This window comes from Meles meles, chromosome 1, assembly GCF_922984935.1.
Source record: "Meles meles chromosome 1, mMelMel3.1 paternal haplotype, whole genome shotgun sequence".
Lineage (NCBI taxonomy): Eukaryota > Metazoa > Chordata > Mammalia > Carnivora > Mustelidae > Meles > Meles meles.
Window position 1 is genome coordinate 87,214,554 of NC_060066.1, and position 26,766 is coordinate 87,241,319.

The 26,766-nt window shown below is 45.2% G+C and overlaps 1 protein-coding gene across 1 annotated transcript; it reads right to left on the reverse strand.

Moving 5' to 3' along the window:
• Positions 1-1,381: 1,381 nt before the first annotated feature.
• Positions 1,382-25,964, reverse strand: VXN (vexin). Its single transcript, XM_046018958.1, has 6 exons — positions 25,451-25,964; positions 20,896-20,951; positions 12,873-13,023; positions 8,497-8,558; positions 5,630-5,721; positions 1,382-3,783 (listed from the first exon to the last, which is right to left on the reverse strand). The coding sequence occupies exons 1-6, from the start codon at positions 25,515-25,517 to the stop codon at positions 3,600-3,602; spliced, it is 612 nt and encodes a 203-aa protein (XP_045874914.1). The 5' UTR covers positions 25,518-25,964; the 3' UTR covers positions 1,382-3,599.
• Between the last annotated feature and the right edge of the window lie 802 nt (positions 25,965-26,766).

Sequence of the window (26,766 nt, forward strand, 5' to 3'; positions counted from 1 at the left end):
AGAATTCCAGGTACTTCCCTCACCCCTCCCCTGCTATCTGGGCCTGGGTGGGATTCAGGTCCGTCCTGTTCTTCCTGGAAAAGCACAGACCCTTTTTAGGCTGTCAGGCAAAGGCCTAGCTGCTTGCCCCCTGAGAGGGGAGTTTCGCCTCATGGTCACCTGTGCTTCAGTGGGCTTGCCCAGCCCTCGGGATGTATGAAGTCTCCAGGAGTGGCAGCCTTGTGGGAAAAGCTTATGATGTGAAGTGGTATGAATCTCTCTACTGGGTTTTCCCAGAGACCCTAACTAGGGGCTAAGAACCAGGCCCAGCTGCCCCGTCAGTGAGCAAGTCCCATGTCAGCTTTCTCCTGCAGCCACTCTCTTTGACAGCACGTGCCTTTTCCCAAACTCTATGCTGCCTCCCAGCAAAGGATATTTATTCATAGGTGCAAATCTTGCCCCGAGTCCAGAGTGACCCAAGAAACGCCCCAAATAGAAAACTTTTTTCTAGGCATGTGGCCTATCTGCAAAATGAAATCTTTCTTCCCGGGCATGTTGGCAAGTTGTTCACCGCAGACCTCTCAACAGAGGCTGACATTTCTTATATTAAACACTAAATGCAATTCCTGAGGATTAGAATCTCCTCGGGAGATTCATCTTCTTGTGTTTTTCCTTGCTGGTCCCTAGGTCTCTGCCAATTTAGAGTCAGAGACAACACATCACATGATTCCTTTTAAAATTGGGCTCTGGCTGCCGTGGCTCTGTCTACCCACTGCCCATCTGCCTGCTCTGAAGGCAACACAAGGATTGGGAGGGGTAGGGGGACAGCCAGAAAGCACACAAGTAAGAACTGAACTATTTGACTGGACCTGGTCCTAACAGAGGCAATTTTATTACCCTAAATGTCCTGGAAACCCTGGTGCCTCTGGCACGAGAAGACGCCAGGCTCCGTCATCCTGGACAGCAGTCTGAGCTAGCCTTGGTGCCCTTCTCCAAGTGGCTGTAATGTGAGTCACAGGGGCAGGCTCCAGGGAGGCTGAACAGGAGGTGGGCATGGAGGAAAAAGGCTCTGTCTGCCCTGGCCTCGGGGGAGAGAGGCCAGCAGGCTGGGATGCCCAGTGGGCCCCCTGGGATTTGTGGTGAGGAGTGGGGGGTGGGCATTGGGGAGGAGGGTGAGACCAGAGGGGACAGGTCATGCCAGGCCAAGCCCTTTCAGAAACGGCCCTGGTGTTGACTGTTGGGCAGGGCCCGTAATATCAAAACCAGACATTGCCTTGGGATGGAAAGAACATTCTGGATTCTTTCTCACAATCCTTTTCATTTAGGTAAAGGAACAGTGAGGTCCAGATTCGTAATTCTTTCCCTTGGTGAAAGCCTTCTCTCATTCAATGAAGGAGCCTCATACTCTTATGGTGGTTTATTGATGTCACAAACAAAGCATACTTTATTTTTATTGGAACGGTCAGTTAAAATATTCTATGCAAGGCAAACACTTCATCATGAAACATTTAAATTAAATAAATAACTCAGTTCCATCCTACAGAAATCTCCAACTGCCCCATATAAATGGAGGACATCAGCTATTGACTAAATAAGTTGAAATAAATAGTTTTAGGATACTCTGATTGATAGGTCCAGCATAAATCACCTGCTTGCTTCCTAACTGTGCTTCAGGCCCTGTTATCGGTACTGTGCAAGACTATTAGTCCATTGAGACTAGGCCCTCACTGAAAGAGCACTTGATGCCCAGATCTCCAAATCATGTTCCAACGTGAGGATTGGGTGCTGACCACCTAAAACAATGGCTGAAGGGCAGGGATCAGCAAGGTGAAAGCCAAAACCCAGTCCTCTCATCCCTCCATGCCTCTTACGGTTCACCTGGAGATGTGGAAGCAGGTAACTTAGCAAAAGGTGACACATGGCCAGAGTGGTAGAATTCCTCATTGTACCAAGACAAGGGGATTTCTGGCTGAGTCTCTGACTCTGTGTCACCATGGAGTGTCTGATTTTGCCAAATGGGTAGATTAATTTAAGCTTTTGAGTTAGAACACCGCCTTCTGGGGGCAGAGTTGAGGCTACGGATGAGAGCTATGCAGGACCCATGAACTGATGGCCTGCACAGGCCAGCATTCCTAACTGACCACTGCACACCTGCGTCTCAGACTCTGCCACCACACAGTGCTCCTGGCGGCCTCTGCCAGTCATGTGTGGTTAGCATTTGAGATGAAAATTATTCGCTAACTCGATCTTTCTCTGTGTTCGGAACTATTCTGTGTGAAGGAATAGATACAGACACCAGGCACTGAAACCTGACACCTGTGTGGGCCAGGCGCCTTGAGGCTAATCATTTAAGGGCTTTAAACTGTCATCATTGGAATGGATAAGGACATCTCACTCAGAGTTGTGAGGGAGAATGTATGTAAAGTGCTCAGTGTCATGTCTGACGCATGGTAGGCATTTGATAGGTGAGAGCTGTTGTATTGTATGATCATTGTAAGTCTATTGATGTTAACTATGAGATTGATGATGACATTTCCATTAAAAGAAGGAAAGCACAATATTATATACTAAGTTGAACCATATGAAACTGATCGGTTGTTTCTGACCTACAGAGATGGCAATTTCTTCAAGTTCAACCCAATACTTAATGATGTATTTCATCCAAATCACTTACTTTTTCCAAACTTATCAAATTTTCCCTTACAAACATTGCCCCCAGAGTCCTATTCGTACCCCTCAAAATCTTCCTCAAATCAGTTGCTAGAGTGAGCAAAGCAAGGAGTCTGGCGGACTTGAGGACCTAGTGTCCCGTTCCACTAACTGTCTCTCGTAAGGCCTTGGCTTCACCATCTGTAGACTGGGTACAATTGTGCTTTCCTTAACAGGGATAATGGATGGGAAAGCACTTTCAAAAGTTAAAATCATTTTGCCAATGCAAGATATTATTAATTTCACTAGCTTATGCCACGTCAGAGAACATTAACATTCAACATTTAATTTTTAATCATGTTTCTCTATAGAAAAGCTGCACGTAAAAGAATAGAGAATTCGTGCAATCATGCCAAATGATTAATACTGATCTTGACAATACTATGAAATGAATATTAGAACTATAAGTAAATATATAGTGCTTTGTCTTTAGAAATTATACCTTATTGAGTTGAAATAAATATGATAAGAGGAATAGTAGGAAGCACTGTGTTTACAAGGGCCTCAAACATCAAGCTTTTATATTTATACCAGAAATCACATACATTAGAACAACTCACAAGGAAGACTGAGGAATTGCCTGCTTCCTTCCCTGAAGGTCTTTAAAATGGGTTGGGAAAGTTTGATTGTGGTGTGATTTTGCTTTAAGATAAGGACAGAGTTTATATCTATCTCCCAAAGCCACTTTCAGACCAATGGCTTTATCGGTTCTAAGAAGGCACAATTTTCTTTTGCCTTCCAGGGGAGTCCCTTGCCTGTACCCTAAGCCAGGGCTATTGGTTAATAAGAAATGGTGATGTGTTTGGACCAGCTACTAGCAGAGGTGAATGTGGCTCAGTTCCAATCTGGAAGTTTTCTCCCCCATATGCAGTGAACTTTGACCAATGCATGGCCCCTGGGGAGAGTCACCTTTAGTCAGCCTCAAAGGCACTGTTGGTAGCACCCACATATTCAGACTTCTTCTTGTGCCTTGTCCACATTTTCCGGAGGATGCTAGGGACCCCGCAGGAAGCACTTCCTGTCAGTGGTAGGGAGGCTTCTGCTCCCTGGGGCAGGGTCGGATACTCTTCAGTCATCTTCTTGAGATGTCTGGATCTAAAGAAAAGCCAGGGGGGAGGGAGGACAGTTATTTCACAGAGTCAGACTTTTAATGTTTGCCCTCAAGGAGTAGACACAACTCTTACTTCTCTTCTGCTCACACATCCTGTGACCAGGATGGAGGGTCACTGTTGGGATACATGTACAGGTGACTTCTTTTGGAGGATCCTCACATGGGGTGAGGGAAGGAGGTGGCTCTGGGCACAGTGGTTCATGGATCTCAAGTTCTGCTCATGTCCCAAGTTCTTGCCCACCCACCCCCACTTCTAGACCAACAATCTTGATGGAAAGGGCAAGCTTCCCAAAGCCTTAAGCCTTTGAAAGAGTCTGAGTCCTAGGGGTACATGTGGCTGCTCACTGACTGGCCTCAGGCAAGTGACTTAATCTCAGCCAGCCTCAGTTTCCTCATGTACAAAAGGGAGATAATATCATCAAACTCACAGGACTTGTGAGGAGGAGAATGAGCTAATAAAGCATTGGGCTCCTTGTAGACCTCCATGAATGTTTATCTTTCTCCTCACTTCCTCCTCCTAGGTGAAAGAAATGGCCTTCCTTTTCAAGAGCCAGCCTCCAGGAACACATGGAAATGAGGACATCTGAGCTCAGAGAGAAAGGAACCATGGAGAACCTTCTGGACACAGCTATATGGAGCAGAAATGTTGGTCTTTTTAGCTCAGCAGGTTGTTGTGGGCTTACTTCAACTTCCAGCAATAGCTACTGCTGCTCAGGACCATTTGAACTAGACCTTCAAACAATCCATGAGCCTTTCTGATTTTTCTCCAGTTAGGTCCCAGCACGTTGAGTGACTTGGTTTTTATAATTCTTTCTAGATGATTTTCTTTTATCTAGAAGAGCTTCATATTGGTTGCTTCCTCCTTGGACTCCCAAGCTTCCAAGCTGTACACACTTGGATTGATATTTTAGCCCGTGGTCCCTCCAGTGTACACATCTCATATGCTCCCAAGAATGTGTCTTTCCAACTGCTAGACTGTAGGTTTCTTGAAAAATAAAACGGTCAGAGTTTGTGCTAAGTTCTTCACGTATCATCCCATTCTGTTCTCACAATAATCCCTCAAGAGGGGCATTAGGATCATCCCCATTTTTTTTGTTTTTGTTTTGAAATAAGTGAGGGCATGGAGGTTACAATAACTTGCCTAAAGTCATAGCGGGTTAGTGGTGGCCCTGGGCAAGCAAGAAGCTGGGAGTCAAGAGCCCACACCTTTCATTACCCCCTAAGCCACTTTTCTACTACGTGTGGTATGGACGTTCGTGGCAGGGCGTCAATGTACATGTTGACTTGAGTTTCAGACACCTGCTTGCCATTTTCTTAGTGCAACCTTGAAGGTAGTGAGGGAATTGCTGGGGCGGGGGAGGGGACTATCTACTCTCCTGCTACTCTCGATGCTGGTTCTGGATCAGAGTTAAAAATAACATGGGGGTTAATACTTTTGGTTTGAAACTTTTGATTCTTACATATTTCTTTACCTTTGGGCTGGGCCCTTCACCTAATTCATGAGACATTTCTGACACCACTGTGCCTAAGGGGAGGCTCAGAATGCGACCTGTGATTACATTTATCTAATTAACGAAAAACTCTCCCAAATGACACTTCTCCAAGTCTAAAGAGTGGTGTTAATGAAGTGGAAACCATCAAAAACACTTCAGCTTAATCCTAGGGAAACAGTTGATGAGGCGCCACAGAGACCCAGGATTATTGCCCTCATTAAAAGGTAATTTAAAGCTGGCATGGGTTTTGTGTTAGCATCTTGAGTGTCTGTAAGCCGGGCCACCTGTTACTCTGCTGTGACAGGACCAGGAGTGGGTGGGGAGCTCTGGCACTTACCCTCGCGTCAGAACAGTTCCCTTCTCTGAGGCTGTGGCCGCCGCCTCGAGCACGCTGGGGGCTTTCACTGAGATCCGGGCCACTGGAGGAATCTGCGTGGTGCAGAAGGGGAAGGGAAGGTGAGGATGTGGCCATGATCTCAACTCTGGCATTAACTGGAGCCAGTTGAAAGGGGGATGGCTCCGACAATCCACCACCCAGGGCAACAGTCCTCACACTTTGACTGGCAACGAGACTCCCTGTGGGGCTGGTCAACACCATGCGTGGCCTACCCCAGTTTCTGATCCAATAGGTCTGACATGGGCCTGAAAATCTGCATTTCTAACAAGTTCCTGGGTGCTGCCAGTCCCAGGACCCCACTTTGAGAACCACTGACCCAGAGAGCTTGAGAGAGAGAGAGCACAACTCAATTTTACCTGAAAACTCTGTCCCCCGCCCCCACTCCCATTGCCTGTGTCTACTTTGTTGTCAAATCCTGCAGATTCATGCTTTGAAAGACTGCCTTAGGTAGTGCCATCTCCCCCATCTCCTCTGCCACACGCAGCCTTCCCATCCAGTCACCCAGGAGATCCTTGCTTTGGACCAGCCCCACCACTGACCCCAGCCCCGCTGGATTTGTAGTGCCTCCCCACTGCAGGCCAGACTGAAGCCAACTCTGGAAGCTCAGGCTCCTCAGAACCCAGCTCTCCCTCATCTGTGCAGCTCTACCTCTGCCGTGACAGCTCCCATCCCAGTGTGGCTGGTCCTGCCTCTCCTCCTGCTCACGCTCATTCCCATGCTCAACAAAGCTTTTCCTCATGCACATGCGCAGCTCTGCATCTTCCTTCGGCTTTTCCTTCACCCTCTGGACAGAGCCTCGTTTCTGTCTGCCCTTTAGGGCCACTTCTTCCTGGAGGCCTTTCCTCAGGCTGGTGACCTGAGTTGATTTCTCTTGGTCCTCGTGCCCCACGTCCCCACAGTACTGAGTACCTATGTGACATATTTCGGCATTTCCCCAGTTCTTTCTACGGTTCTCTTCTTGTTTCATAGGCTCCCAGTCCTCAGAAAAGTGTATGGTGTGTGTCAGTGTCTGGCACTTAATCCCTTTCGTGGTGCTCTGCAGCCTTCCTAAAGGAGATGGTGAGTGCTCAAGAAGCATGGCGACCTAACGAGGGTTAAATCCAGAATTGGCTTAGTCAACAGGCATATGCTATGCTTTGTTCCTTCACCCCAACCCCACTGAAGGCTCAGGGTCACCACATTCTTAGAATTGCTGGGAAATTCCAGGTCGAGGACATCATGATTAACTGTCCCCTTCTCTCCCTAGCTGGCCAAATGTTGTGGGCAGAGTTACTGTGCCACCTTGTGGCCTCTCGGGAGCTCTCCCTCCTCATCGTGCCAACAGCCCAGCCCCAGGAACATACACCGCCTCTCCTTCCCCACTGTCCTCAGTCCTCCTCCAGTGCTTGCAGCACTGAGTCAGAATTAGCTGTACGAGCTCTGACTCATTCTCCCACCCTGGGATAAGGGGGCTCTGATCAGCTGCAGGACCCCTGCTTCACTGTCTCAGGCTCAGGGGAAAGAGTCAGTCCTGCTGCCTTTTGTCACTGTGTCCCCATGACCATCCTGTCCCATCGCAACTCCTTCCGGTCTCCCAAATGCAGTTCTCTGCCAAGGGTACTATGTGAGCCCAGCCCAGAGGCTTGGAGTAGGTAATCCAAGGATGTGAGGACCCTCTTCCCCTTAACTTTGGTCTTCTTCTGATCACAGCTAAGGGCAGCTCTTTGAGCTGTCACAGCCTGGAAATCTGTGGCAATGGCCCAGCCATCCTCAGTTTCTCTTGAGTACTAGGTTGGGGCAGAGGGCTCCCTGATAAAACAGATTGGCCCATCTCTCCTCTTTCTGTGGTTCTCCTAGTACAGGGATGACCTAAATGAGGTATTTGGATTAGATTTTCTGCTCAGACAGGGAGCAAAGGGCTCACTGTCCAGTGAGAGGGCTGGCCCACACAATCTCCAGGGTCTTTTCTATTCCTCACCTGGCACGATCCACCCATCTGGAGAGCTGCTGCTCACGGAGCCCAGGGTGCCCGAGCTGACCTCACCTCTAGCCACGATTCCACCCCTACTGTGCAAACCTAAAGAGTACCCACATTCATGCCCAGAAGAAAATGCAGGAGATTTTTTTCTTTCCCCAGAGGGACCCTGAGCTAGATCTGGATGTGCACCCCCTGATCTGCCTTCAAAGAAGGACAAGCTGCCACCATGGGGACAGCTCATGTACCATAATGGAGCGAGGAGGAAACAAAGGCTTGGCCATTTGGGCCCAATTCGGGACAAGGGGGAGGAGTAGCAATGGCCCCAGAACCTCCGCCAGGAGGTAGCCGGTGCGCACGGCAGTTCAGCCTCCTAGCAAGCCGAACTCCCTCCTCCTGTCACAGGTACTGATCTCTAATACAAATCTCATACCCCCACCCCACATCTCAGAGACCCCAACTGGGAACAGACATCCTCCAGAGGTGTCCTGGGCGCAGATGCCTGGTGTTTCATGTTTTCACAACATTCAAGTCCCTTGACAGGCAGCTCTTGACCCTCTTAGCTGCCCCTGGGAATTAGTCAGGGATGTCCACCTGGCATGGGCCTACCACAGAAACCACTTCTTTCTCCCTGTGTTTGAGATGTCACCTAGGCAACACCTTTTTCTGTTTGCCTGAGAGCTGAATTTCTGGCAAGAAAAAACACCATCCAGCGGTGTGCTGTGAGCTGACTGATGTTGGGAGCCGAAAACCTGCAGGTGGGCTTTTCTAATAATCCTCAGGGCTGCAACAAAGGACAGGGTGAGGAGTTTAAAGCACAACATGGAGAACTAACCAGGCTTATTTTACTTACCAAAGACTTTCCATATGCTCGATTCCCACACAGATTGGATGATTTGGGTTCCGAACTCCCCACTGCAAGGTTGAACAGAGGAGGTATTACTCAGTGGTACTCTGTGTTCCACTTCCCCCCGCTTCTGCGTCAATGATCTCATTAGCTAATCAGTCACAAGCTGGGAATTTCTAAAGGCCTTTGTGCCAAGCAGCAAGATCGGGCAGGAGGGTCAGGCAACGGGACAACTGTCGAGTGGGTCACACCTGCACTCCTGGCACGCCTGGCACTCTTCCGGGTGTGGGGTGGGCGGGGAGGGTAGAACTAAGGTCTGAGAAGATCATGTGTGTGGAAGCATTTAGTAGTATGTCTGCGGGCAGTAGGTGCTCAGAGAATGTGCCCTTCGCTTGTCCTTCCTTCCTAAGGTGCCACATCACAAGAGGTTGTCAGGAGTTAAGTCTTTACTGCTGGGATCGATTTAGCTTGCTGGTATGTGCAGTCCTCTGTGGAAATGAGCAGAGAAGCCTGCCTGCAGTTGGGAGACCCAGCTTCATGATGTGCGAGTGTTGGAGATTATCAGAGTCCTGAGACATTGGCTACACAGGACTTATGTGAGAACCTTCTTGCTATGCTTTTATTCCTGAAGCCCGACCTACTTCTGAGAAATCTCTACCCTGCAGTCTCTAGCTTCTGAGAATCCAGGTGTTGAGCTGAGAGAGCTGGCAATAGGTAGGGGAAAGCTGGCTTTCGATCTAGTCCTCTCCTTGGGCAGACATTCCAGAACAAGCCCCATCCTATCACACTATAAAAACAGAGATAAAACACTCCCCAACCCAAGGAAGAAAACATTTCAATGCTAATAAAATGAAGTTAAAGACTACCAAGATCAAATCATAACTTACAGTGTATAAGTAATAATAGCCCCTCAGAGTTTTGAGTACTTACTGTGTCAGGCACTGTGCTGAGTATGAAACACATAGACATTATCTCATTTAACCCTTACCATACATAACCTTGTTCAGTAGGTATCATAATAGCCCTCACTTTGCAGATGAGGAAATCGAGGCCTCGGAGATACATAACAGAGGAAGCCAGGTAAGGATAATCTAGGGAATGGCAAACTGCTTTGGGGGACTTGCAGGGCTGGAGAAACGTGACTAAAAGACACCCTAACCCATTGTGGGAGGTATTTGCCAGGTAGAGACAGGGAGGACAATCTGCAGAAAGAAGAGGTTCCGGGAAGTTCCCAGAAATAGAATATAATGGCGCAGTCCCAGAATTGCTCTGCAGCTGAGGGTTTCTGTGTATATGGATGGGTGGGTACAGGAGTGTGTCACAGGAGGTGGCCTTGGAGAGGCCAGCAGAGAACAGATTCTGGGGGGCTTGAACATGGTCTGGAGGGCAGTGGGGGTAGGAAGGACACTTGGAGCAGAAGGATGGCAGAGGCTGATTTCTGCTTTAGACAGACTTGTCTACCTCTGCTAAACTTGTAGAGGAAAGAAGGACTACTGGCTGAGGGCCAGGGTGGAGGCTACACACCAGAGATGAACTGGGTCTGAGCCCGGGTAGCCTGAGGTAGGTACCAAGAGGGAGAGATGAGACATATCCAGGAGTTGACATTGTCAGTGTTCAGTATGTGATGTGGTGGGTGGAGTGGGGGTGGGGAGGACAAGGGGGGTGTTAAGGAAAATAACCCTGCTGAGAAGGGAAGGGATTCATTCCATTTGAACAAGTTGGTTCTGAGGTGCCCGAGGACATCTTGGTGGAGACATTCCATGGGTGGTGGATTCTCCAGGGCCTAGGAGGTGGTTGTCCCCATTCCAGGCATTTGAGGCTCACCTGCTCAGGGCCTCATGGTGAGAGAGTTTCTTAGCTGGGTCTCTGCCTTCAGAGTCCCTGCAATTTCTAAGATTCCTCAGAGAATCCTTCTCCACATGAGAAGGCTAGATCATCCAGGAGGCAGCTCAGAAAAGAAGCAAGCCCCCAGATCTGAGATCTCTGGAGACACACATCCTTCTGATGGGAGGATGGAAGACTCAGTGCCTCAGCCTTTCCCGTGGAAAGCACTGGGTCTGGCTTTGACTCAGAAACCCTCTCTCTTTCCCCAACCCCCTCTGGAATCTATCAGATTGGGGGAGCTGAAGGAATTGAATCAATGCCCAGCTCAATCTTTTTTTTTTTTTTTTAAACCTGACTAGCACATTCCCTGCATGAGCTGACTGTCACATGTTGGGCAGATTCTCTCCATTTCATTACTTACTGTTCTCTTAGAGAATAAAAGTCTGACTTGAACAGTCAAGCTTCCACAAACTACTTAGGAAGGAAAGCAACCCCTAAAGCTAGATGGTTGGAAAGACCTTCTTTTCTGGGGGTGGGGGATGGAGGCATTGACTAGCAAATTAGAAGAACTAAGATTTAAGTTTTTGTTGCTAATAAGCAGTGTAACTTTGGATCAAACAGCCTCTATGGTTTCAGTTTCCTTTTCTATAAATGAGCATGGGGTGCTTCAGACCAGGGGTCCTCTCCCTTCAGTGTGCATTAGAATCACCCTGGGTTGTGAAGTCAGAGGTTGCTGGGCCCCGCCCTAGAATTTGATTCAATAGGTCTCAGGTGGGACCCCAAATTTACATTTCCAGCAAGTTCCCAGGTGATTCTGCTGCTCTGGGGACCCCCACTGTGAGAACTACCCATTTGACTGGTTTCTAAATCCTTGTTAATCAATATATTATCCTCAGACCAATATATTATATATACCATATATTATCCTCAGACCTCCCCGCGGAGCAGAGAGCCCGATGCGGGGCTTGATCCCAGGACCCTGAGATCATGACCTGAGCTGAAGGCAGCGGCTTAATCCACTGAGCCACCCAGGCGCCCCCATCCAGAAGCTTTTTAGAAACATAAAATCTGGGGTGCCTGGGTGGCTCAGTGGGTTAAAGCCTCTGCCTTCGGCTCAGGTCATGATCTCAGGGTCCTGGGATCGAGCCCCACATCGGGCTCTCTGGGATCGAGCCCCACATCGGGCTCTCTGCTCCGCAGGGAGCCTGCTTCTTCCTCTCTCTGACTCTCTGCCTAGTTGTGATTTCTCTCTGTCAAATAAATAAAAATATTAAAAAAAAAGAAAAAAAAATAAAATCTGGGGCCCTACTCAGTCCTACCGAGTTAGAATCTGCATGAAAACAAGATTCCCAGGTGGTTCTTTTGCACATTGGAATTTGAGAAACATGGCTGTAAATCCAGTTTATCTTTTTGTAGCAAAGATATTCTCTTTTTCCCTTTCTACACACATATGCACCCACCCACCCACCTATATATAGACACAGAGAAAAATTTATCTCTGTGTAATTTGCAAGGCAGATTGTGGTTTTCCTAATGCTTTCACTCTACATATGTGTATATGTAATCACTTAGCTAGAGAGTATAGCTTGATTTATGCGTTATTATACATCGGATCATAAAAACAGGATCAGGGTGTTACTGATCAAGGAAACCTTAGAGATCCAGTCGAGTATCTACGAAGAAGGTGAGAAGATAGGAGATTGAAGAGATATATACTTGAAGAAGTATAATTTCGGTTCTTACAACATACAAAGTTGTTGACACCCAAATGCCTTGAGAAGAACATCCCAAACTTTCTGTTATGCATTTTAGGAGTTAAAATATGAATGACTTTAGGTTGTGGACATAACAGAAATAACCTAAAGCAGCAATTAAAGGCAAAATACCATCACAGACTCCAGAGGGCTAGGCGCAGATTCCTGTTGAACTACTTGGGGTGGGGGCCATTTTAAAAAAATAGTGCTGAAGTTAAGTCTATAATGTTTCCAGTTTTCAAAGCAAATCTGTCCCTAAATTCTTTTTAGATATTGTTCAAATAGCCCTAAGTCATTCACGTTTACAGTGGTGAGCTCTTAATCTGGCAGTTTATAAAGAGCCTATATAATTACAAACACGGCCTGGAAAATAAATAAGGTAAGCTTCTGTTTGTCCATGAGTCATGTCTACACTAGCTTTCGCTCCCCAAGAACATAATGGTTTTCATCTCTGGCACCCAGCAGGGCTTCCTGGGGAGCAAGATGGCAGGTGGAAAGCATCTCTGCCCGCCCAGGGTTTTTCAGGCGGGTGTTCTGTGTTGCTCTGTAGGTGGGGCCCGAGAGCAGGTGCACTCAGCGCAGGGGCGGCCCGCGCGGAGAAGGGGAGGGGGTGAGGGAGGAGGGTGGGAAGCGGACCGCCAGCGCCGCAGCACCTGAGTCCCCCCGGCGCGATGGAGGACGCCGGCGAGGAGCGTGAGGTTGTTGGAAAAGACAAGCCAGGTCTCCTGCCTTGCGGCGTCTGGTCTAACCGCGTCACTGAGTCCCCAAGGGAGGTTCCAGGGACTTGAACCAGGGCGCACGTACCAGGTCTGGCCGAGGCCTTGGCAAGGTGGGGTCCCTGCGGACGCGCGCTGTGGAGCCGGCCCGACCTGCGGCCCTCGCCGTCGCGGCGGTCGCTGCGATGCGGCAGCAGCTCCAGGGGCCGCGGCGTGTAGAGGTCCGACTCGATCACCACCTGCCGGGAGGAGGAAGGACAGTCAGCTTTTTCCTCTCCTCGTATCTTTAGATGCACCTCGGGCCCATAAGGCATTGCTGGAGTTTTCCTGGCTCCAGAGAATGCTAGCAGCAGTGAGACGACTTGGGCTAACTGGCCTCCGACAGTCAGCCGCTTTTATTGAATTTCAGCAGGCCAAATGGTGCCATGGTGCAGGAAGATGAGGGTCCCCAGGGTTCCTCACCAGCACCCCTTTCACAGAGCCAGGTGCCTGACTGGGCCTTCGGGCCAGACCTTTCACCCACCCTGGGGCCTTACATGGTTTGGCAACAGAACAGGCTGTTTGGAACGATGACAGTTTTGGAAATCAGGGTCATAACAGTCTTTGCGAGAAGCAGACACCCTTGTTCAAACAGAGGACAGTTTTTTGAATGCTCTAGCAGAGGGAAGAGCTAGGGATAGGACCTGGGGCCCAACCAAGTCCCAGGTTTTAAAAAGAAGAAAGCAGCTGGCACAGCTCCACATGCTTACATTCCCCCCACCTTGCAGAACGCCTGTGTCAGGTGGAGCTGGGAGATGAATTTCCACTACCCAGGGTTTCCTAAGTGGAAATTCCCCAAAACCAGAATGCTAAGACCTAAGGTGTTTTTAGTAATGATCACCTGCTGAATAGTTATCTGGAGAAGTACAGTAAGAGGAAATAACCCTTTTGTCAGGACCCGATGAAATGGGCCTTAAAAGTTATAATAAACATACTCAAATCGTTAAAATAATTTAAATGTAAAAAACTTGAGACAAATAATGCCATATTTTATCTTAATACTGGGAGTGATGAAGGGTATCTTAGTGGGTTTTGGCTCCTATCCTGCATATTTTTATACATATCTAGGACATTGGGGTCATCCATTCTGAATTTCTTCACTCCTTTAAATCTGGTTAGAATGTTCCATAGTGCACTGCAGCTGCTGTGGGGTCTACACTGACTCATTCGTTTGCTCCTTCATCAGATGCCCTGTAAGGGCACGTTCCACACCAGGTCCTTGGCACTGGGCGCATCTGCGAGTTAGTGGATCCCTCCGAGCCTTGGACAGATCCCCCTCACTTGTCCACATAGAACAGTGGTGTTGTTTTTGGAGGATGCTGAAGCAAATAAAACTAAATTTTTAAAAGTTTTAATAGGGTGATATTTCGATTTAGTGGAGAAAAATTGGATCTTTAATACTGTTACAATAAATGGCAGGTCACTGGGGGAAATGGATCTGTGTTCACATGTCTTACACCAAAATCCACCGGACAGATCCAAGATACATGTTGAAAACAAAACATGCAAGAATTGAACGTGGTTCAATATAACATTTGTTACATATGAAGGGGAATGATCCCTATGTACACAGAACACCTAAAATTCAATAAAGAAGACGAAAACAAGAGAAAAAGGGAGCAAAAACCAGGAGCCGGCCATTGACAATAGAAACACAACTGGTAAACATAACACCACAAACGTAAAAAGATGTTGAACAGTCATTAAGTGAAAGTGAAAACAAAGTTGTTGTTTTTTTCTCCTCTCAGATTGTCAGTGATGAAGAAGGTAACTCCACTTGTAGTCATGCAGACCCGAGTTCACGCCCCAGCCTTGACAATTAGTGGTTCCGTGGAAAGGAGATATTCTTGTGTGTCCTTGCTGTATTGGGGCGGAGTAAATGCCTATCATCTGTAGAGGTTTTGGTACTAGAGCGTGCTCTCTATCTTCAAGCCACATATTTATCTACAGAATCAGAGAGCAGTTCATGTCTCCTGAAGAGAAAACTAGGAGAAGCTGTCACTCTTCGCTTCAGTTTACCATAAAGCGTCCTTTGCTCAGAAAACTAATATATCCCTAATTTGGTCTTCTCTGGGTTAGGAAATTAACTCCTCTCAAGCCCATTTTAGGGCCCAGAACCATTCATCCTGTGGCTTTGGGGAAAGCTGATCACTCAGAAACATGGAGGATTAGTACCTTTTCTTCTCTGGGCACTGCAGAAGGTGGTCCCCCCACCCAATAATTTAAAATATGTTCCTTTTTCCTCCCAGCTATATCATATGTCCACTGACATATGCTTTGGTAAGGTGTACAATGTTGATTTGATCCATTTATAAGCTGTGGTATGTTTAGAAGGTGGTGGTTTGGTTGGGCTGGGGGCAGCCCTGGGCCCACCCTGTACCAGCTCAGTGGGTGGTCCAACACTGACTGTCCAGTCTCCTCTGCTCTCCTCTTTACCTACCTCCCTTCCCCTTGGCCCCTTGCTCTGCCATGGTGTTGCCCAGAATACTGGAATTTCCTAGATTAATGGTGGTTCAGGGCCACGTACGTTCCCCTGGACATGTAATATTTGGCCTAAGGGCTCTCCCCTGGAACGTGACCCTCCAGGTTGAATAAGAGACTCCTGAGCCTCATTACTGACACAGCTGTCACAGGTGTTTCTGATTTTATTTTCATTCTGTCAGCATTCTTCTGAGTGAGGAGGAGTGAGACTGGTATGTTTTCAGACCTACTTTGTACAAGGAGAAAGCAAAGCAGGTAAAGAAAGCCTGTGGAGTCCATGAGGGAAACCCAACATTTCCTCCTCTGAAAGGGAAGCAAACGTTCCCTTTCAAGAAACTCCACCTCCACAAGAATCGCTTCTCTGCACTGTGGTGTGGGAGAAGAGATGGGGAGGGAGCCCAGAGGTATTAGCTGCTCAGCCCTCTGCTGGAGGTAGGAGCTCCCAGGGGACGGGGATGAGGTTGGTTACTGCCCAAGTCATGACGTAGGGCCAGGTGCCTCTTCTGGGGGTTTTCTCCAGGCCCTAAAGGATGCCAGTAACACGAAAGGAAAGAGGAGAGGTGCCCAGTTCAGAAGATTTCCCTTTCTTAGCTGGTCTTGTACTTGGTTCTCATTTCCTACAGTAACAGAGGCTGTGAGAGGGCTCTGGGAGAGTACATTCAGCCCTCACCAGGAAATGGGCAGCTGAATAGATGGTTGTGGCCTCCTGAAAGCCTGGGTTATTTTCTGGTCTTTAGGACACGGTTTGGGGTGGCTACTGCTGGTCTTAGAACAAACTCGTCTGAGAGCAGGCTCTTTAGCATTTCCCCCTAACCCCGCCCCCCCCCCCCCCCCCCCGCCGGCATTCCCGGTATGGGGTAAGACTGGAGAATGGGGAGAAGGAAAGGAGAGGCAGGTTTGGTGTTGGATTTGCCTTTCCTTTCCTAGTCAGCAAACTGCCTTCTGAAAGTAGGGGTGGATGTACTAGAGCAATACACTGATGTTCCCCTGCTGGTCTTGGGTCAGAGATCAGAAGAACAGAAGTCATGGCCTAACACTCAAGCCTCAGGATTCCATCCACTGACATCTTCAATCGCCCTTCTGTTAGTTCGCCAGCCTAGGGGGTTGGTAGGGAGCTGGAAAGACAGGTGAGACCTCAGTGATGGAGAATCATCATGATTCAGGGCTGATGGGATCCATAGCAATGTTCTAGCCCAACTCCCTAATTTTGCACATAGAGATACTAAGTCCAAGAGAGGTCATGTGTCTTCAGGGTCACAGAGTTATAAGGGGCAGAGCCAGGATGAGAGTTGTGGTTTTATGACTTCTGGGTGAGCGCTCTTTATAAGACCCAGAGAAGTGCCTACATCCAGGTAAGAAATTTCAAGTGCAATCAATCACTCAGGACATTTTGAAAAATCGGTAAATTTGCAGGCCAAGTTCTCTCTGATAAGGTTGAGCTCTGGGGAGAATGTGACATTTATAATCTCATTTTTCCATCTTTCCTGGTAGTGGTACCACTGCTCATTGCGATGGGGCTGGGAATCAGTGGCCCCTGAGTGGGGGTCCTGACTCTCTATCTTAGTGATGCTGGGGCACTAAGATGGTTTAGAGAGGGGAGATCTTTGTAAAGGAGGGAGGAACCTGACTTCACATGGTAGCCCAAGGACAACAGACACAAATAAGAATTTCAGGACAAAGAAAATTCAAAACCTTGGTAGATTTAAGCAGTTACAAAATGTGAATGTTTTCCTTGGGAACTCAAAGGCAGCCAAGAGCCAGTTGGATGAGGAAACAAATAATCAGAGACAGTTCTTTCTTTAGGACTCACTTCCTTCATCTTAGGTAGACTAAGACCTTTCTTGTCTTTTCTAATTTGAATGCTCTGTACAGCTGACATTGAGGTTTGCAAACAAAGGATGAGTCAGGATGTTAGGGGAAATGAGAAATTTAGAGGAGAGCTCAAAAACCAGAGGGCATTATTAAGTTGTCTCACCTGGAGGAAGACTGCATAGTTGAAGACAAGATCCAGCTTCTAATTTTTTTTTAAATAAAAAGCAAATTTTAATATGTATTCAAATACTTGAGTCATTTTTTTTTCTCTGAGTAAAAATATTTTGGAGAGGGAAAGTCATAAACCATAAACATAACTATCTTTCTCAAAAATTTCCACTCCCAGGAAATCTGAGAGCATGGTTCTGCAGGGCTGGCTGAAGTCAAGCGGCTTTCTAGAAAGCTGTCTCCACTGAGAGTTGCCTTCTTTATTAAGGTTTGAAACCTCCTGAGGATTTCCTCCCTAGAACCTATTTAACTATTAGTAAGTGTGGTGATTTAGTTTCCATTCTGAAAGCTTTTGTAAACACTGCTCTGTCCTTACAAAGCCCGCAGATACAGGTATTAGGAGTGATTCTTGACAGGAACATTGTTTAAGGTTAGAAATTCAAGGAAAGAACTTGGTGGGGAACTAAATATTCCCAATTCCCAAGGGATCTTTCTAGAGTCATGAATGACTTGTGGTTCCTTCAAATCCAGAGTAATGCCAAACTCAAGCCCCTTGACCAAAAAGTCTTTTGTGAAACTTTCCTTAAACTGAAAATTACCTACAAACAACCCCTTCCCTTTCCACCTTTTTTTTTTTTTAAGATTTATTTATTTATTTATTTGACACAGAGAGAGAGATCACAAGTAGGCAGAGAGGCAGGCAGAGAGAGAGGAGGAAGCAGGCTCCCTGCAGAGCAGAGAGCCCGATGCGGGGCTCGATCCTAGGACCCTGAGATCATGACCTGAGCCGAAGGCAGCGGCTTAATCCACTAAGCCACCCAGGCGCCCCCGCTTTCCACTTTTTAAAAGATTTATTTATTTGTTTTAGAGCCCAAGCATAAATGGAGGGAGGGACAAAAGGGAGAGTGAGAGAATGCGACTCCTCAAGCAGCCTCTCCACTGATCACAGAGCCTGAGGCGGAGCTCAATCCCACAAACCCAAGATAATGAACCGAACCGAAATCAAGAGTCACCTGCCGAAAGGACTGAGTCACCCAGGTGCCCCTCCCTTTCTATTTTTGGTAACACCCACTCCTTGAAAATCAGGAGCATATTCCTTTTAGATTGTGGGCTTCAGTTTTCAGAGATGAGAAGAAAGGTAAGAATCTCTTGCCCTACCACAAAGAAATTTTCCATCCATTCAAAGTCCTTTTCTTTCCTCCTTTTTTTTTGGTTTGTTTTTAAGTAGACTTCATACCTAGCACAGAGCCCAAGGTAGCGGCTAAACTCATGATCCTGAGATCAAGCCCTGAGCTGAAATCAAGAGTCAGGATGTTTAACTAACTGCACCACTCAGACACTCCTCTCGTCTTCCTTAATATAAAATATTCTCAAAAGTCATTAAAAAATACATACGACAACCGAAAAATGTGCAAAAGACATGAATTAGGAACATATAGAGAAAAAAAATCAAAATCCCTGAAAAGATGTAGAATGATAGTAATAATTAAATAAATGCAAATTAAAACGAGATACCTTCACCTATCAGACTGTCAAAGACTAACAACAGTGATGACATACAGTATTGACTTAGGTGTTTTGGTAAAGGTACTTTAAAACATAGTTGCTAAGAATTTGACAATGGCTATAAATTTTTTTCAATGTTCATATCTTTTGAGCATTCGAGCATTTTCTTTTTTTTAATTAAGATATAACTGACATATAACATTAAGGAGTACAATGTGTTGATTTGATGATGAAGCATTTTCATATCTGCAACTTTATCCTCAAAAACATTTGCATAAGAGCATGAAAAATATGTTCAAGGATATTGCTTGTGGCATTGTTTAGTAGAATTTGGTTAAATACTCTAGAAAACTTCAGATGTGATTTGGGAAGAAAATTATAGTACATTCATGTAATAGCATGATATGTAGCCTTTATAAAGAATGAGGTAGATCTATAAGAATTAACTGACATGTAAAAAGATTCAAGTTTTATAGATTAGTGAAAAAAGCAAATTGCAAAATGGTATGTTATCGAGCAATGGAACATAATAATGATATGTTGGTATATGGGAAATTTTCACTAAAAAAGCACCAACATTCATTGAATGCTAGGTGTGTGTCAGGCTCTGGACTAAGCACTTTACATGTATTAAATCATTTGTTCTCCAGTGGTTCTTGAGATATGTGCTCCTATTATTCCCATTTGAATACTAAAGAAGTTGAATTCCAGTATGGTGGGCAACTTGTTCAAGGTTACCTAGCTAGAAATGGATAGAACTGGAATTTACGTCTAGGCAGTTGGACTCTAAGTCTACATACCTGCCTGTTATGTTCCACAGCTTCTTAGAATTTTCTGTTATTATATTTTATATGTTCATAGTATTTGAAATTCTATAATGGGCACACACTACTTTGGAAATTAAAAAAAGTAATGTTTGTAAAAATAACAATGACTAGGAGTGCCTGGGTGGCTCAGTGGGTTAAAGCCTCTGCCTTCAGCTCGGCTCATGTTCCCAGGGTCCTGGGATTGAGCCCTGCATTGGGCTCTCTGCTTAGCAGGGAGCCTGCTTCCTCCTCTCTCCGCCTGCCTCTCTTGCCCACTTGTGATCTCTGTCTTTAAATAAATAACCAAAATCTTAAAAAAAAATGACAATGACTAAAACTCCATCTCATTCCCAGGACACTGAAAAAAAAATTCATTTTAATGGAAAATGGGCCTTCAAAAGTTGACATACTTAGAAAATCAAAATGGTGTTCCTTGAAAAATTGTGATGAAAATAGAAACTCCAGCATAATCAAGAGGAAACAATCAGCAGTAAACCTTTCCAGTGAAAGTACAAGATGGATTGACAGCTTTTGTATAAAGAAATCTGTAAGTAAAATGAGAAATTCACAGCATCCTTTGGCTCTAATGACATGTAAACTAATTTTAAGGTAATGCAAATGCTTATTAGAGTAGCAAAAGACAATGTAGAAAAATGAAAGTCAGTGAGGCTGGAGGTAAATGGAAAAACATTGCTGGAATCCTGGCAACTGTTTAGAATTCCTGGTAATATGTGACAAAGCTGAAAGCAGAAACCATTTTTTAAAAAATCACTATTCTCCACATCTAGCATAGTGTCTCTTATACGTAGTAGGAATGAAAATATTGGATGGATGAATGGATCGATGGATAGATGAAACTATTCTTCACCTTCTACTTGTTAATTTACCATGGAATTAATTCAAAAGAATAGTATATTATACAAATTAATTGCAATGCTATTTATAATAGTGAAAAAATAGAACATCACAAATGCCAACAACAGGAGAACACCTAAGTCAGGAATGCTATACTCATCGTAGACTCTGTTTAAATAAGAACAATTTTTTTAGAGAATGAGATTTACTTTATGTGTCTAGGGAAAATGTCAGAATAGGGGAGTCCGATTCAGGGCTGTTTGCTGTCTGGTAGATACTTGTCAATTATTTTGGTGAAATGGAAGACAGGAAATTGAGCAGCAGCCACATGTCATAGAGAAAAACTTCCTGGCTATTGAGAGCAGGGGAGAGGAAGTGAAGAAGTTAGATGCTGCTTTTGTAATGAAAACCAATAAAAGGGATCAAAATTGAAGTTGTCCTTACATTCTTGGTCAAGAGGTGTTGAGAGCTTTTGACTCTTCTTCTGGCCGGACTGGACACTGCAAAGAGAGAGAAAGGAAAGGTTTTAGAGAACACAGGTGAGGCTGATGTAGCCTCAGAGCGGGTTTGCCCCTGGAGTGGGGAAGGGCGCAGAGGAGGGAGGTGGGGAGAATAAGCAGGGTGTAATTATAATTTTAGATGTTACTTGGCTGAGTGCACCAAAGTTCATAGCAGCATTATTCACAACAGCTAAAAGGTGGAGACAACCCAAATGTCCAACTAAAAGATGAGTGGATAAACAGAATGTGCTATATGCATACAATGGAATATCATTCACCCTTAAAAAGAAATTAATTTCTGATACATGTGGTAACATGGATGAACCTTGAAAACATTAAGCTAAGTGAAATAAACTGGACACAAAAGGACAAATATTATATGGGTCCATTGTATGAGATACCTAGAGTATTAAACTCAGAGACAGAAAGTAGGTTACAAAGGGGTTAGGGAAAGAAGGGAATGGGGAGTTATTATTTAACAGGCAGAGATTTGGTTAGGGATGATGAAAGTTCTGGAAATGGATAGTGGTGATATCTGCACAACAATGTGAATGGACCTCATGCCACAGAGCTGTGCACTTAAAAATGCTTAAAGGGTAAATTTTATATCATGTATGTTTTGTTACAGCAGAAAGCTTAAAAAATCAATTAAGCATTAAAAAAAATATTAGTTGGTTGGAAGAAGGCATGTATTTTGTTGAAAATGGAGATACTCTGGCATCTCTTTTCCATCCTGCTGCTAGAATGATTTACTTAGAACTGCAATCCCACCACATCACTGCCTAGAACCTAGACGACTCCTTGTCACATATCAGATAAGTGACAGATGAGGGCTGGGTGGTGTATTTTCTTCAGAGCACCTATAGCCGTGAAACCTGGCATACAGTATGCTAGTTAATAGCCAAGGTTCCCAATTCCTTTCACTGGAGTGTGCATCAGAACTAGACCACTTGCCACTTATGTGACTTGGGCAAATTACCCATCCTCTCCACACCTTCCTCTCCTCATCTGTAAGACAGCGGGGATAAACAGCACCCACCTCCGAGAGCTGTGGCAAGGATGAAATGAACTAATTTTTATAAAGCCCCTGGACCAGTGCCTGACAAGGAGTAATTTCCCAGGAATCAGTGGTGGTTATTATGATTGTCCTCCATCTCTACAAGCTGAAGGCAGGTAGAAAGAGTAGCTGATAACTTTTAGATCCTATAACATTCCATTAGGATTTCTCTTTCTGGAGTTTTCTCCATTTCCTCCTGCTGTTCCCCGATTCCTCTCCCCAACCTCTCCCCATTGCTGTTTCTCCTCAAGAGAATTATTTTGAACGCTGTGGTGCCATTCACCCTAGAATTAACCCCCCTCTGGTATGTCTCAGGAAATAACTTCTGTATAACTTCTTGGTAAAACCACAGCTTTTATCTTTCATATTTACTGTGAATTGTGTCTATGAAATTTTCCCTTAAAGGGCTCTCTTTCTCTCCAGAAAGTAAAAAATCCACACTTGTCCTGTTATAGACTTGATATCTATGTCCCATGCCTTTAAGTAATGCTCTAACACTTGCTGCTGCCATAGTTTTGTGGGACATTAAGATGGCTCAGCTAAAAAATACATAGAAATATTAACTTGAGCCCAATATGTGTATGTATGTGTGTGTTGGAAAGAAAGATATAATACAACAAGAGAAAGGTAGTAATAATTCACATTGAGCCTTACCAAGTGATGGTTTATTTGCCTTATCTCATTCACTCCTTGTAACACCTCTGTGAACCAGGTACTCTGCATTATCTCTATTTTATTGGTGGGGATACTGAAGTTAGGGGTCCCACAGTTGACGGGGACTTGACCATTGGCCACACTGCCTCTTAACCTCTTAACCATTGGCCACACTGCCCACACTGCTGAACCTGTGCTCAGAAAATGTCCTGGCCATTTTGGTCATGCTAAATGGTAGCATTGGGAAAAGGGCATCCCAGGGAGAACTACAACCTTGTTAGATAAAATTAAGCCACCTTCTATTTCTGAAGGTAAGGAACGTGGGGATGTGTGGAAGAGTTACCAATCTCTCTTATAAGCGGTGCCTTAGCAGTGTTAGCCCGTCTTCTCACTGAAAGCCCTCTGCTCGATAGCTTTGGAGAAAACAAGATGAGGCAAAAAAGCAAAAAAGGAAGTAGGAAGAACTGAACTTCTTCCATTCATGGTCTAAGGTAAGACTACAAATACTCCTTTCCTAGAGAACGACTTTCTGAGCAGTGAAATGTCCATGAATACCAATGAGTACTTGATTTATGACCAGGAGATGGCCATGAATGAAAATAGCAAGAAAGGAATACAGGATTAAATATTTATCTTTGAGGGGCGCCTGGGTGGCTCAGTGGTTTAAGTCTCTGCCTTCAGCTCAGGTCATGATCTCAGGGTCCTGGGATCGAGCCCTGCATCAGGCTCTCTGCTCAGTGGGGAGCCTGTTTCTCCCTCTCTCTCTGCCTGCCTCTCTGCCTACTTGTGACCTCTCTCTCTGTCAAATAAATAAATAAAATATTTAAAAAAATATTTATCTTTGACTGGACATGGTCATTGTTCTAAAGATGGAATAAAAATAGAAATCATTTTGTAAGTGATTTATTTCATACTAAATGCTTTATAGGTTTTATCTGTATTTCAATCCCCACCCCCCCACCATAATAACCCTGGGAGGTAAATTCTAGCTCTCCCTTTTATAAAAGTGCAAACTCGGGCCCAAAGAGATGAAGTAGCCTGCCCAAGGTCACACAGTGCAGAAGCGACCCGCAGTTCCTTGATCACTATGCTAAGCATATGGAGTTAAAGGCCATGTTTCAAATACTTTTAGTCAGGTGAAGTGTGACGTTGCTCCTGAATTGTTGAATAACTTTTTAATTAAAAAGGGCTATTTGGCTTTGATTTTTTTTCTTTAAAAATGTTAAATGGAAAAACATGACAAGAAATAGACATATTTTAACATTTTCATATTTGCTTCCAGTTTGTTTTTTTCTCATGTAAAGAAATACAAAATTGGGCAAGTTGAGGTTCCCTTTCTACTCTCCCCTAACTCTGCTCCTGTCTCTCCCCAGGGCCACTAAGATCACTAATTTATTCTGCATCTTTCCAGCCTATGTTTTCATACTCTCTGTCTCTGAATATGCATCCATAAGTTGTTTTGTACTGCCAGATATAGTAATTGTTATCATACATATAAAATTTGCAGCCAGCCTTTTTTCCCCTCACTCAACATTATGCTTTTGAGATCTGTGTCCATACACATAGATCTAGTTCATCCCTGTTGACAACTGTGGAATATTCCATAGTACAATGACACCGCATTTTACCCACTCCCCTCCTCAAGGACATTGAAGCTGTTTTCAATTTTGCCCTCCTAGAATCAGTACCACTGTGAACATCCGTGAGTCAGAGTATCCAGAAGTGGACCTGCTGGGTCCGAGGGTCAGCTTTGACTTTCCAGGTACTTTTCAGAATCTCCAGACAGAGTTCCAACTCCTGCATGTGGGCAGACTCCTCGCTCTTGTTTTTCCTCTCTCTATGTGGCAATACATGTCAAAAGCTTTATTTATGTTCTGCTGGCTTTCTCTTTGTGACCAGGCTGAGTCTCTCCCTTCCCCTCCCCCTCCCCCTAGCAGTGACCCTGTCAGTGACTGACACAGAAAGAAGAAAGGGATTGTTTGAGCAGGGGACACAACACCAGCAAACATCCAGCCCCCTTCATTCAAGTCTGACAATGAGACCAGGGCTAAGCCAGAGTCCCAGGCTCTCCCAGCAAGGCAGGGGCCGTGGGGAGAGAACAGAGGGAGCAGAAGAGAGGGCTGAGCTTTGGAGGGGGTGAGGGAACTGTCCAGTAACCAGACACCTGCTGGCACACAAAGGCCTCCCTGGGACTTGACACCATTCACCCCAGCACAGGAGCTGAGAGAGTCATACGTTGTGGCAGTGCTAGTTGCAGGGGAAGTTTGGGAGGGGGCCCTGGGGTCTTCGTTAGAGGCCAGCCCCAGGCCAGGATGTTATTTGACCACTTTATTAGACTTCAGGCCACTGCCGGAAGTCTATTTCCTCACATTTGATGACATGGTTAGAAATCCTACTTTTGAGCCGGCTGGTTCTCATTTCAGAGCCCACTTGCTCATTGGAGAAGAAGAAAGAATTTCTCTAGCTGCTCTGGGAATTTTGTTTTCATCTCTGTTTCCCAAAACAATGGCTTGCTGTCACTTTCATTCGGCATATTGGGTTACCAGTACTGAATTAACTGCCCTCATTCCTCCCCACCCCCTTTGACGGATTGTTTCTCAATGATTGATGTTTATCCACGTACGTCCTTTTCAGAAACAACAACAATAACAAACACCATCACAACAGCGAACCCGTGAACCCCTTGGAGAGACCTGAGGATAAGCCATGATAAAACAGCACGTGATTGTCCTTAACCTCCGGCAGAAGGTGCCGCGGTAAGGAAACCGTCAAGGGCGATTTTACTCACCCTTGGAAGGGATCACGGTGGTGAAAACTTCTATATTTTCATCACTGCAGCTGTAAATCTGATGCATCGTTTCAGTCTTCTCTCCCCCAAAGTGCCGGGAACCGGAAGCCTCTCTCTGAACCCCTAGTCGCGAGGTTTCCTAATCCAGTCTGGCTCGGGGATCATTGTGCAGGTCCACAAAAGACAGGCTGGTGCTGTGATCTCATCTCATTCCAGAGTCTTCACTGCAACATTTTCTAATCCCATCTGTCTTTTTTTTTTTTTTTTTTTTTAATGAATCCTATTATTGTAAACCTTTGATTGAGTGTGGAGGCTTCAGTCCCCTCCCAGCCAGGATGTAGTTAACATTTTTATTTTGCCTTGTCTGCTGCAGTGATTTTGGAAGTCTTTTGTGAAGTAAGGATGAAGTGAAATCGCCCGCTCGGTTAGTGCCCAGCTTGGCTGGAGAATTCCACTGAAAAGGAGATGTGAATTTTGGTACCAGCAATTACCCTTTTCATTTCAGAAATGAAGGGAGCTTTTCCCCCCCTCCAGAAGAACTGGATATTCAGTAATCTGTCGTGTGTTACTTTGGCTTCCTTCTAAGTTTCTATTTTAAACAAAAGGACTGTTTCTCCAGAGCGGTTTCGCCTCATGCCGGTACATGACAAGGCTGACATCTCTAGAGGATGGTCTATTTAGCATCTCCTTGTACAACCCTCCAGGTGCTCACAGAGACATGGTAACAAGCAGTGCCCTCACACCCAAGGTAGCACAGGAAGATTAGATTTACAAGAAGATTTTATTTTTCTTACCCTAAATATCCTAATACATATTATCCTATATATTGTATTATCCTGTATTTATATAGAACAATATATATCCTACATTTTATCTTATATATTCTATATATACACACAGAAATAAGATATGTCTGAAATTTTTTTTATGTTAAACCCACCGTCTTTCATTACACCATGACAGATTTATTTCTTCATAATGATAATGATGATGTAATCATATTAATAATGACAGTTGGCATTTATTAAACACTTGCTAAGAGCTAGGCAGTGTGATATATAATCTTATTTAATGTCTACAACCACCCAACAAGACTAGCCATTATTTTTGCTGTTTTATAGGTGAGGAAACTGAGGCATGAAAAGACTGAGTAATTTGCCCAAGATTAAAATATGGAATGCATGGCAGAATCGGGTTTAATCCCTAATTTGATTACAAAATCAATGTACTTAATCATTAAATTATATTCCATTCTTTACCTCCAAAGCCTTGTCCCCTATTTTGAACTTAGGGGTTTAAAGACCCATTAGAATTGG

Coding starts and splice junctions, on each gene's coding strand:
- VXN (XM_046018958.1), bottom strand. CDS start 25,517: ATGCATCAGATTTACAGCTGCAGTGATGAAAATATAGAAGTTTTCACC. Junction 13,024..20,895: donor AACACCTCTTGACCAAGAAT/GTAAGGACAACT, acceptor TCCTCCCGGCAG/GTGGTGATCGAGTCGGACCT. Junction 3,784..5,629: donor GGAACTGTTCTGACGCGAGG/GTAAGTGCCAGA, acceptor GCTTTTCTTTAG/ATCCAGACATCTCAAGAAGA.